Source organism: Dromiciops gliroides, chromosome 2, assembly GCF_019393635.1.
Source record: "Dromiciops gliroides isolate mDroGli1 chromosome 2, mDroGli1.pri, whole genome shotgun sequence".
Lineage (NCBI taxonomy): Eukaryota > Metazoa > Chordata > Mammalia > Microbiotheria > Microbiotheriidae > Dromiciops > Dromiciops gliroides.
In genome coordinates this window covers 176,983,483-176,996,003 of record NC_057862.1, presented here as the reverse complement: position 1 = coordinate 176,996,003, position 12,521 = coordinate 176,983,483, and the positions used below count along the sequence as shown (strand labels likewise).

General features: G+C 39.9%; 1 protein-coding gene across 1 annotated transcript in view; it reads right to left on the bottom strand.

Annotated features, from left to right (window-relative positions):
* The window catches only part of DAD1 (defender against cell death 1), a 39,363-nt gene extending 26,893 nt beyond the window's left edge, over positions 1-12,470 (bottom strand). The window contains exon 1 of the mRNA XM_043983388.1: positions 12,037-12,470. Within this exon, the coding sequence (XP_043839323.1) occupies positions 12,037-12,331 (295 nt within the window). The 5' untranslated portion in view covers positions 12,332-12,470. The remainder of the gene's footprint in view (positions 1-12,036) is intronic.
* Between the last annotated feature and the right edge of the window lie 51 nt (positions 12,471-12,521).

The following is a 12,521-nucleotide window of genomic DNA, read 5'->3' as shown; positions in this document are numbered from 1 at the left end:
TGGAAAAATTGAAACACTAATGCATTGTTGGTGGAGCTGTGAACTGATCCAACCATTCTGGAGAGCAATCTGGAACAATACCCAAAGGGCTATAAAGCTGTGCATACCCTTTGACCCAGCAATACCACTATTAGGTCTTTTTCCCAAAGAGATCATAAAAAAGGGAAAAGGACCCACATGTACAAAAATAATTATAATTGCTCTTTTTGTGGTGGCAAGGAATTGGAAATTGAGGAGATGCCCATCAACTGAGGAATGGCTGAACAAGTTGTAGTATTTTAATGTAATGGAATACTATTGTGCTGTAAGAAACGATGAGCAGGAGGATTTCAAAGAAACCTGGAAGGACATACATGAACTAATGCTGAGTGAGATGAGCAGAACCAGGAAAATATTGTACACAGTATCAACAACATTGTGTGTTGATCAACTGTGATAGACTTGACTCTTCTTAGCAATACAATGGTCCAAGATAGTTTTAAAGGACTCATGATGGAAAATGCTCTCCAAATTCAGAAAAAACAATAAACCTATGCAATCTAGATGCAGATTGAACCATACTGTTTCTACTTTTTTTTTTCTTTTTTGAGGTTTTTCCCTTTTGCTCTGATTCTTCTTTCACAGTATGACTAATGCAGAAATATGTTTAATGTGGTTGTACATGTATAGCCCATATCAGATTGCTTGCTGTCTTGGGGAAGGGGGAAAGAGAAAAATTTGAAACTAGAAATCTTATAAAAACAAATGTTGAAAACTATCTCTACATGTAACTAGAAAATAACAGACCTAGGTTCAAGTCCTGACTCTGATCTTAGGAAAGTCACATAACCTCTCTGAGGTTCACTTTCCTCTCTGTCAAATAGTACTACTTGCTGTTTTGAGGAAAGCACTTATAAACCTTACAGTGTGAAATACTAAGGATATAGGTTCAGGAATTTGAGTCAAATCACTTACTAATGGCCGCAGTTTCTTCACCTATAAAATGAGAATACTGGACAAGATGGTCTCTAAGGTTCATTCTAGCTCTAAATTTTATGATTTGTTGAAAATGACAAACTACCCACTGTATCAGACCTGCATATCGTTGCTCCAGCCACCTGAGGCCCCATACGATCCGGCATGGAGTACTATGTATAAAAAACAACATGACTATGGTGGCAAGAAAACTGAAGACACCAGGGCTTAATTAAACGGAACTTTACTATTATTTAAAGAAGAAGTAACTAAAATGTCAGTATCCTCTGACTCAAGATTCCATTTAATAAGCATGTATCTCAAGGAGGTCAATATAAAAAAAGCCACCATACACCAAAATATTTATAGCAGTGTTTTTTGTCTTAGAAAAGAACTGTAAACAAAGTATGGGCCCATTAATTGGGGAATGGCTAAACAAGTAGTAGCACAAGAATATAATGGAATGTTACCCTGCTTTAAGAAACAATAAGAAGAGAAGCATGGGCAAACTGATATGAACTAAGCAAAGTAAACAGAACCACAAAAACTATATACAATGATGACAATCATGAATGCTTCAATAGTATAATGACCAAAAATGAGCTTAAAGAAGAGATAAGGTACCTCCTCCTGATTCTTTAGAAGTGGAGAATATGGGAAATGAAATACTGCAAATAAATGTTAGGCTTTTTTGCTACGTTGGTTAATTTTGCAAAACTGTTTTTCTTCTTTGTTACAAAGGATGCCTCTCAAGGAAAGAATTAGGGTGGAGGCTATATTAGGAAATATAATTAATATAAAAACATAAGATTAATAAATTAATCAATTTTTTTTTAAAGTAAAAGGCAAAACAAATGGGACCTCATTCAAGTGAAGCCTTCTGTAGCAAGTCTGGCTTCCAGCTTCATTACCCTCATCCCCTTTCAATCTCCAAAAGAGAGGTCACTAATCCAGCCATCTATAAGGATCTCTCCAGCCGCATACTGACTTGGTTTTAAAACGTAATATTATTTGTCTTATCGTATATTTATTTAAATATTCAAATATTTCTCAATAACATTTTAATCTGGTTCTCATGTGCCCCTAGTAGAACTACAGGCTTGACACCTCTGATTTATATATTAAGCTCACTCCCAGTTCACTTTCACTAAGTTTCTTCTTCACTGGCAACAGATATGGAACTCCCAAGGAAAAAAAAATCCTGGCTGCCATCCTTTTTTTTAGCCTCTGAAGACTTAAGAACCGGCTCTTATCTAATCAGAAAGCATGTGCTAAGAGACAGTGTTGGCTTGGGGGAGGGGGGGGGAAGGGATTGTTGCTGAGAAAGGCTTCTAGTACAAGGCAAAATTTGAGTCGTCTTGGGGGGAGCCAGGACAGAGAAATTAAGACAGAAGGAAACAGTCATGAGAGCCAAGAGAGGAGAGACTATTTAGGAGAAGGTGACTGTCAGTTTCCACTGCTGTAGAGAAAACAAGGAGGATCAAGATTTGGGAAAAAAAGGTCATTATATTCGGCACTTAAGAGTTCAGCAGTAACTTTGAAGAGGGCAGTATGGGTTGAATGATGAGATCAGAAGCCAGACTGCAGAGGGTTTAAAAGAGAGGAAAGGAAATAAAGGCAACAAGTGTAAAGAACATTCAAGGAGTTTGGCTGAGAAAGGGAAGAGATAAAGGATAATAGCTTGAGAGTATAATAGGTCTCCATTTCCTTCTAGCTGATCACCTAAGTTTCAATCCCTGACACCGAATGGTGGTCTCCTCTACTCAGCTTCCTTTTGTGCAATTTTCCCCATTAGATAGATTGCAAATTGCTGGAGGGCCAAGATTATCTTTCATTTTCTTATTTCCTTAGCCCTCAGCAGAGCCTGGTACAATATAGATGCTTAACAAATGTTTACTGAGTATTATCTATAGGGTCTAGTAAAAGCTTTTCTGAAGATGGGAGAGACTTGGACAAACTTTAAGTCAGCTGGGGGGAAAACTAGAGAGAAAATGGAAGGGGGTGTGGGGAAAAGAGGGGGAGAAGACTCTGCTGCAGAAGATGGAAGTGGTTTACAGAGGCTTGTCCTGGCAAACAAAAAGGACACCTCTTAAGGTGAGAACTGAACAGAGGAAGATGCTTGAGTGATATAAGAAATGAAGAGAGAAGAGGGGGCTCTAGGTAAATGGCTTCAGTTTTTTCAGTGAAGTATGAAACAAGGTCTTCAGTTGATGGTAGGAACTCTGAAATTTGAAGAGCTGCTAGAGAATGGAACAATGACTCTAATTGAGTCATATAAATGTGACAGCATGACACAAGGGCATAGAAAGCTGGCCTCAGTCAGGAAAACCTGGCTCAAGTCTGGCCATACATCCATACTGGTGGTGACATCCCGCAAAAGTAATTTAAAAACCCCTTTCTATCTTCTGATGTTGCTACCACCCCCATGCAGGCCTTCGTCACCTCATACCTGCAATTACTACAAGAGACTTGTGGTTGGTTTCCCCACTCCAGTTCATCTAACCCTCTCCTACCAAAGTGTGCTTCCTATACTATTCAGTAAACTCTTATGTTTCCCTATTACCTTCCCAATCAATGATAAAATACCATTTGGCTTTTAAAAGTCCTTCCTACTTTTCCAAGCTTCTTACATTTTACTCCCTCTTCATGTACAGTGACAGTGACCTTGCTTTTCTCAAGAGATTCTCTTCCTCCCAATTCTGCACTTTCACTGGCTATCACTGTTGCTAAGAATGCTCTCCCTCAGGGGTGAAGCCAAGATGGCAGAATACAGGCAGCAACCCAAATGAACTCTTTAAGAAGCCCCCTCCAAACAACTTTGAAATAACTCCTCAAATCAAATTTTGGAACAGTAGAGCCAACAAAAAGTCAGAGTGAGAAATTTTTCCATACAAAGACAACTGAGGAGGTTGGCATGAGAGGCCTATGACCCTAGGGTGGAGGCTGGTCCACAGCACTAGCAGCACTGACAGGCCTTGGAAACTGCTGCTCGGTAGCAGTAGCACCTTTAAGGGCTCTCAGCCCAAAGATGGAGGGGAGGGGGGCTCCCATTTTGTCAGACAACTGGTCAGAAAGAAAAGATTACAGGGGACCTTTTGCAGCTGGAACTGACTGGCAACTCTACTGCTGCCATAGTTCTGGGTCACAGTTCCAAAACAGAGAGGATGGCTAGCCCTTATGGCTGATGGGGAGCAGAGAAGAGAACACTGACAACATTTCTCCTCATATCACACCACCTTGGAAGCACCAAAAACTTGCAGACCCCCAGAACTACCCGTGAAAACAGCAGCACAAAAAAAGCCCAAAGTTTAGGACAATGCCTCCTCACCCCAAAGTGTGACATAAACGCAGAAGACAACAGTGTGAAAACAACTACAGACAAAGTGGGGAGAGGGGAGGGAGGGAAGAGGTACTTGGACACAAGACCAATGAGAATTCCTGAGAGTTAAGAAACAGATAAGAAAAATAGAAGAAAAAGTGGGAAAAGAAATGATAGTGATGCAAGGAAATGGTGAAAAGAGAATTAACAGCTTGGTAAAAGAGGCACAAAAATTCACTGAAGAAAAAAGAACTCCTTAAAAAGCAGAATTGGCCAAATGGAAAAAGAAGTATAAAAGGTCACTGAAAAAAAAGTTCCTTAAAAATTAGAATTGGCCAAGTGAAAGCTAATGACTCTACCAGACATGAAAAACAATAAAACAAAATCTAAAGAATGGGGGAAAAAAAAGAAAAAAATGTTAATTATTTCACTGGAAAACAAACTGACCTGGAAGACAAATCAAGGAGAAATAATTTAAGAATTATTGAACTATCATAAAACCAAGATCCAAAAAAGAGCCTAGACATCATATTTCAACAAATTATAAAAGAAAACTGCCCTGATTATCTTAGATCCAGAGAGTAAAACAGAAATCAAAAGAATTCACCTGAAAGAGATCCCAAAATGAAAACTCTCAGGAATACTGTAGGCAAATCCCGGAGCTCTCAGGTCAAGAAGAAAATACTATAAGCAGTCAGAAAGAAAAAAATTCAAATATCATGGAGCCATCGTCAGGATCACACAAGATTTAGCAGCTTCTACATTAAAGGAGCAGGGTTTAGAATATGAAAATCCAGAAGGCAAAGGACCTAGGATTGCAACCAAGAATAACCTAGTCAGCAAAACTGAGGATAATCTTTCAGGATAAAAAGTAAGACATTTAATAAAACTGAGAATTTTCCAACATTCCTGATGAAAAGCCCAGAGCTGAATAGAAAATATGACATTCAAACACAAGACTTACGAGAAGCATAAAAAGGTAAACATGAAAGAGTAATCTTAAATGTTTCATGGTACTTTTCTCGGATGCTCCAGGAAATGAAAAGTAAATTCAGAAATTTTGACAACTAAAGACCACTGACCAAACCTAGTTGCTTTTCCCCTTGTACCATATGTGGATAGAGAAATAAAGTAGGTTGGTGACAAGTTTGCTGTTATCATCTTTGAGATTATAGGATCATAGATTTAGAACTAGAAGGGACCTGAGGCCAGCAAATCTAATCCCTTCATTTTACACATGAGGAAACTGAGGCACAGAGAGGTTAAGCAACTACCCTAGTACTGGTCCTCTGACAAGAGAAACACAAAACTCACAGCATTTCCCACTTGGTGGGTTCAGGAAGAACTTGAAATCTTTTTATAGCATAGCCTTTGAGAACAGTGAACACAATAAGGTAATGGTGTTAGTAGAGTTTACACAGATTATAATTTTGATATATCCAATGTAAGGTCTGTTGACTACAATATCATCATATATTTGAGAAATGGTTAAGTGCTTTGTGAAGGGCACATGGTTTCTTAGTGTCAGAGCTGGTAATAAGCCTGAGGCTTCCTGACTTCAGTCCATTACTACCTTCTATATAATACCAGCTCTAAATACATAGTGCAGTACACAGTAAATGCTTACCAAATGATGACAAAAAAAAACCCCACGTTTCCTATAAAATGGCTTACTTATAAGCAGAAGTATAAAATTATGAGTACTTACAAGTAAAACTTTTTGGGTTCTCACCTAAGAAATAGCCACTTCCTTATTAATGGTCAACACAGCTCCTCTTTGGTAACCAATCTAGTTAAGGTCACAGTGGCTCATCACCAGAGGGTTACCTACCAAATGATAGATGTTTTTATTCCTGGAGCTTTTTATAATTATTCAATAAGGAGTGGTTCTGAATTATTCTGTCCCCCCCGCCCCATCATTAAACTGTACATACTCTTTGAAGGAGAGAAAAAAAAGCCTGTCAATTAGAAAAATAATAAAATTAGATTTTTTTTTTTAAAAAGGAGTAATCATAAAGATTCAATGAAGTTAAACTCTTTACTCATCAAAACTGGTTCAAATAGGGAAGACTATATATACACACTCAATTGGGTATAGAAATCTCTTACCCAAGAGAGAAATAGGAGTGGAAGGGGATAAGAGATATGAGCTATGAAAGAGGGAAAGGGGAATGAATGAAAAAAGGGGGGAAGACAGATTAAAGGAGGTAGTAGTGGTCAGAAGCAAAACACTTTTGAGGAGAGAGAATAAAAAAAGATAAATAGAAGAAAACAGGATGGAGAGAAATACACAGTAATCTTAACTGTGAATGTGAATGGGGTGAACTCACCCATAAAATGGAAATGAATAGCAGAATGGATTAGAAACCACAATCTAATAATAGTTGTTTATAAGAAACACACAAAAGTTAAAATAAAAGGCTAGAGCAGAAACTATTATGCATCACTGGAAGTAAAAAAGGCAAGAGTAGGAATCATGATCTCAGACAAGTAAAAGCAAAAATAGATCTAATTTAAAGAGGTAATCAGGGAAATAATATATTGCTAAAATATATCACAAATATAAAAAATCTTTACATAAAGTTTCTCTGTTGAAGGCCTCGTTTCTCAAATATATAAGGAACTGAGTCAAATTCATAAAAATAGGAGCCTTTCCCCCATTGATGAATGGTCAAAGGACATAAACAGAGTTTTCAGAGGAAATCAAATCTATTTATAGTCATATGAAAAAATGCTCTAAATCACTATTAATTAGAGAAAGGCAGGTGAAAATAACTGAGGTACCACTTCATACCTATCAGAAATGACAGATGAGGGGGCAACTAGGGGGTGCAGTGGATAAAGCACCAGCCCTGGAGTCAGGAGCACCTGAGTTCAAATCCAGCATCAGACACTTGACACTTACTAGCTGTGTGACCCTGGGCAAGTCACTTAATCCCCATGGCCCCACAAAAACAAAACAAAAAATGACAGATGCTGGAGGGAAAATATGTACATTAATAAACTGTAAAGTTGTGAACTAGTCCAAATATTCTGGAGAACAATTTGGAACTATGCCCAAAGGGCTATAAAACTGTGCATGCCCTTTGACCCAGCTACTAGGTTAGTATCCCAAAGAGATCAAAAAAATGGGAACTGAGGAGATGCTCATCAATTGTGGAATGGCTGAACAAGTTATGGCATATGCTTGTAATGGAGTATTATTGTGCTATAAAAAATGATGAGGGGGTGGTTTCGGAAAAATACATGGCAAGACCTATATGAACTAATGGGGCAGCTATATGGCAAAATAGAGTGCTGGGCTTGAAGTCAAGAAGATTCATCTTTATGAGGTGAAATCTACCCTCAGACACCAACTAGCTATGTGACCTTGCACAAGCCACTTAATTGTTTGCCTCCGTTTTCTCATCTATGAGATAGTAACAGTCCAGTATGTTTGCCAAGAAAACCCCAAATGGGTCATGAAGAGTTAGACATAAGTGAACAACATATGAAATGATGCAAAGTAAATAGAAAGATCACTGTGCACAGTAACAAGAATGTTGCAATCATGATCAACTGTAAAAGACTTGGCTTCTCTGATAAATAAAATGATCCAAGACAATGCTAAAGGACTCATGATGAAAAAAAATACTATCCCTCTCTTAGAGAGAGAACTGATGAACCGAGGGAAAACAAGCATCATTTTCTCATTTTTTGCTTTTTTGTGTGTGATATGGCTAATATAGAAATGTTTTGCAAAATTTCCTATGTATAACAGATATCATTTTGCTTGTCCTCAGTGGAATTTGGAACTCAAAATTTTAAAAGTTAAAAACAATGAATTGGGTGGGGAGAAAAACTAGCCCTTCATAATTTGGGAGAGTAAAAAAAAAGATTTTCCTCCTCACCTCCTTGATCCTCTTAAGTCACAGCTAAAATTTCATATTCTGCAAAAAGTCTTTCCAGTACCACTTATTGCTAGTACCTCCCTTGTTTTACCTCCAAGTTATTACATATTATACATACATATACATATATATATAAAAAACATGTATATTGTGAGAAAGTAATTATTAATCATGGATTTCTTGGGGACCCAGATATCAGTCCTTTCTCCCCCCTACTCCATAAAGTCCAGTTCTCCTCAGCTGGGACAAACCCAATGGAACAAAGGGAATGGAGATAGATTCTTTTGTCTAGATCAGAAGGACTTATGGGAATAAACCACACCTAGATAACAGACTTTGCCTTAAGCAACTTCAGGAAGGTCTTTCACATTCTTTTCACTCTCTAGAGTTCATTTTAAGGTAGACTACCTTCAAGTCAAGCCAACCAATGGAGTTGAATGATGCTAACCAATTAGATTTGATACATAATGACCCAATTAGCTTTGATCAATGTATGACCTCCCTCTATCAAAAGAGGATAAAAACTCTTGGAAATCTTGCAAAGGCTTCTGGGGCATCTTCTGAGATTTCTCTTGGTTCTCTGAGACCCCATAGTCTCTGTCTCTCTTGAAAGCTCTCTTGGGTTTCCTTGAGACCACCACATTCTGTCCCTCTGGGAGACAACATAGGTCTTTGGTGGCTTTTCTCCTGCTAGTGCTAACTACCATGCTGAAGCTCTTTCTCTGCTTTCTCTACCATGTGACCTGAGACCATGAGAAGCTAGGGAGACACATGGTCAATCCTTTACTGGTATAACACTGATAAATGTATGCTTACCCAAAACTGGTATCTATAGCAATTCTTAAAAAAAACACAATATAGACATATGTGCACACATATATGTATATATGTACATGCTATGTATATACACGTTATATACACATATATCTAGTCATGTCTAATGACTGGAGTGACACCACCTGCTGGAGAGTTAACATAGGAAAGTGCCGCCATGATGAGGTGTCTGAGGGCAAGCCATGTGGCTTTTCCTTGGCATCAGGAAGTGACATTTGCTCGTGGGTACTGTCTATCAAAGCTACCAGCCAATTAGCTTGTAGCGGTGGGTGCTTGTGGATGGGACGTTCCGAATTTCACAGGAGGCTTGTGGGATGAAGGAGGGGTGGTTCGCTCTCTTTCATCAGGACTCTCACGGAGAGTGGAGCAGAAATTCGGGCTCCCTGAGATAGCTGAATCTAGGCCTCTTTCTCTCTCTTCACCAAATTCTTATTCTCCTTAATAAATGCTTAAAAGTCTAAACTTGCTAAAGCTTATAATTTATTGGCAACCACTCATTAGATATTTTAGACAGACTAGCTAGAATTTTAGCCCCTTACACATGTACGTAACTGTTTACATGTTGTCTCCCCCACTAGAGTGTGAGCTCCTTTCTTTGTATCCTCAAGCCCTTAACACAAAGGCTGGCCGAAAGTAAGTGCTTAATGAATGCTTGCAGACTCACTGACAACTTCTCAGTGCACCTGGTAACTAAGATTATATACATTGCATTGGTGGCATGTTTTTGCACTGGAGTCCTCTATAAGAAAGAAGTTACAGGTCCAGTACAATAAAATGTATAAAGTCTTTTTCCAATGCTTCATTGTGGCATGGAAGTGAAGCTGGAATGTACAGTTATGACAGCAAAGTTCTATTCTGGATGTTTCTAAAAAACTCAAACCTGTGTCTGGTCCAAGGGCCAGTCTGGCTAAAATATAAAACATTCATTACCAGGGTGACCATATGGTAATAAACTAGGCAGCCACAGAAGTTCTCGAAGATCTCCCAAATTATGGATGAATTGCAACCTGCATCCCTGGGAAGAAGTACACATAATAATGAAGTTAAAGATTCTGGGTCCAAGCAGCTAGGTGGCTCAGTTGATAAAAGCACCAGCCCTGGATTCAGGAGTACCTGAGTTCAAATCTGGCCTCAGACACTTGCATTTACTAGCTGTGTGACCCTGGGCAAGTCACTTAACCCTCATGGACCCACCAAATAAAAAGATTCTAGGTCCTAGAATAGGTGTTGCTGGCTTTTATGTTTAAATGTCCCATGTCCCAGAGAGTATAATATTATCAATTAATAAGCATTTATTAGGAACCTACTAGGTGCTTAAATATGTGTATGTAAGAAGCAATGCTTAGACTGGGGACTGAAAGAAACTTTAAAAACAGTTCCTGCCCTCAAGCAATAGTTACACCATCAGTATATCATTATATATTTATGAGTAATAGTTATATTATTATTATTACATATTAAAATTATTACTGATTATAACATAAATTCTTTTGGGGCCTTTTTCCTCAGCCACAGAATAATGGGACTGCCCTAGATTACCAATAAAGTCCCTTCTGCCTCTAAGATTTAGTGTTCCATGTTCAAATCACTCAACCAGAATCCAATTTTAATGAATTCTGGATTTGCCGGTACAGTGTTAGCTAATGAGTCACTGGGATGTCCCTTTATGGGCCATCCCAATCACTGGAACTATCAGCTAGCTATGAGTACATGTGGGAAATAAACATGTCTGGAAAGAAATAAATATTGACTATCTACTACATACAAGTTCTGTCTGGGCTTGTGTGGGTTACACAAAAAAAGCAGAAATTAGTTTCTGCTTTAAAAGTAGAAGAAATATACAGAGACAAATGGTTGCCATTAAAAATGGTTTAAGAGGTGTAAGAGGATGCCCCAGGATGAGTCTATGAAAGTCAAGTACAGGATTCTGAAGTTCAAAGACCTAAAAAGAGAACTGGTACTAGGTTTAAAAGTTAAGATACAAGTATTCACAGATCGAAGGTATTGTTCAATTTGGAACTCTACAGGTGGGGTGGGGGCAGTGTTAGGGGAGGAAGGAAACAAGCATTTAATAAACACTATGTGTCAAGCATTTTTACAATTAATAATGCATTTGATCTTCACAGCACCCCTTAGAAGTAGGTTCCATTATTAATTCCCATTTTACAGTTGAGGAAACAGTTGAGTCCTCCCTGGCTTCCTTCAAGACCTAGCTAAAAATTCCACCTTTTACAGGTCTTCCCCAATCCCTCTTAATTCCAATTAAGTTAATTATTTCCTATTTATCCTGTATCGAGTTTGCTTTGTATATATTTGTTTGCAAGTAGTCTCCCCCATTAGACTGTAAATTCTTTGAGGGCACGGGCTATTTTCTTTTTTAATCTTCAGTGTTTAGCAAAGTTCCTAGCACATAGTAGGAGGTTAATAAATGTAGACTGAATATGACTAGCCCAGGATCACAGAGCTAACATCTTGAAGCTGAATTTGAATTCAAGTCTTCCAGACTCCAAGTTCAGCCCTAAGGCAGGTTCAATTCTGAGTCGGAGAAAATTTAGAAAACCACTTATTGGAGAATGAATGAATTCTGAGTCTTGCAGAGAAAGAGAAACTATCTGTAGGAATAAGAATTTCACCAAGTCAGTGGTCTTAAGTGGGGTGCCCCGAATAAGCAGGATGAGAAAGGCTTTACTAGACTGAATAGGGAGCGGGTCACGAATGGAGTGAGAATTAATTACCATTAGGGTCTGGCAGGAAGGACACTGGACTTTCAAGGAAGAGTCAGAGTCCAGTTCCACGGCCAAAGGCTCACTCACTCTCTGTGCCTCAGTTTACCCAGCAACCCAAGAAGGGGGAAGCTACAGTAAACACACCTAGTCCAGACCCTTGATTTTACAGAAGGGGAAAGTGAGGCCCAGAGAGGCGTGACCTGCCTCAGCTGTAGAAAGGGGTAGTGCCCGGTGTCCCTGGAAGGGGCATGGGAGTGTGTATGTTACGAGAGCCCCGCAAAGGCCACAGGCCGTCGCTGGGGGTCATCTTTACCGGCCAGGATGAAGCTTCCCACACAGGAGATGAAGCCGGAAAGGAAGGAGTTGAAGGGGAAGGTCCCCACGAGGAGGCAGTAACCGAACTGCAGCGCCCCGGTCAGCAGGATGTAGAGCAGGTAGGCGTCCAGGAGCTTCAGGCGCTGCGGCGTGGTGCTCATGTACTCCTCCAGGAAGCGCGAGATCACCGACGCCACCGAGGCCGGCATGGCTCCGCCGTCCTGCCCGCGGCCCGCACCGCCCGCTCCGCGCCCGGACCCCACCACCATTCGAGCGGTGCCGTGCCCACGCATGCGCACTACCGACCACCGACACCGCCACGCCGACACTCCGAGTCCGCGAGTTTGCGCAGCAGCCCAGCAGAGCTCCCCGCCCGCTCCGAAACGTGACTCCCGCTCGGCGCAGGCGCAGTAGAGTCCCCCGCCCACCGCCTCCGGGCGGAACGAGATGCGCAAAGGAACGCCACCCGCTTAGGGAGACGTG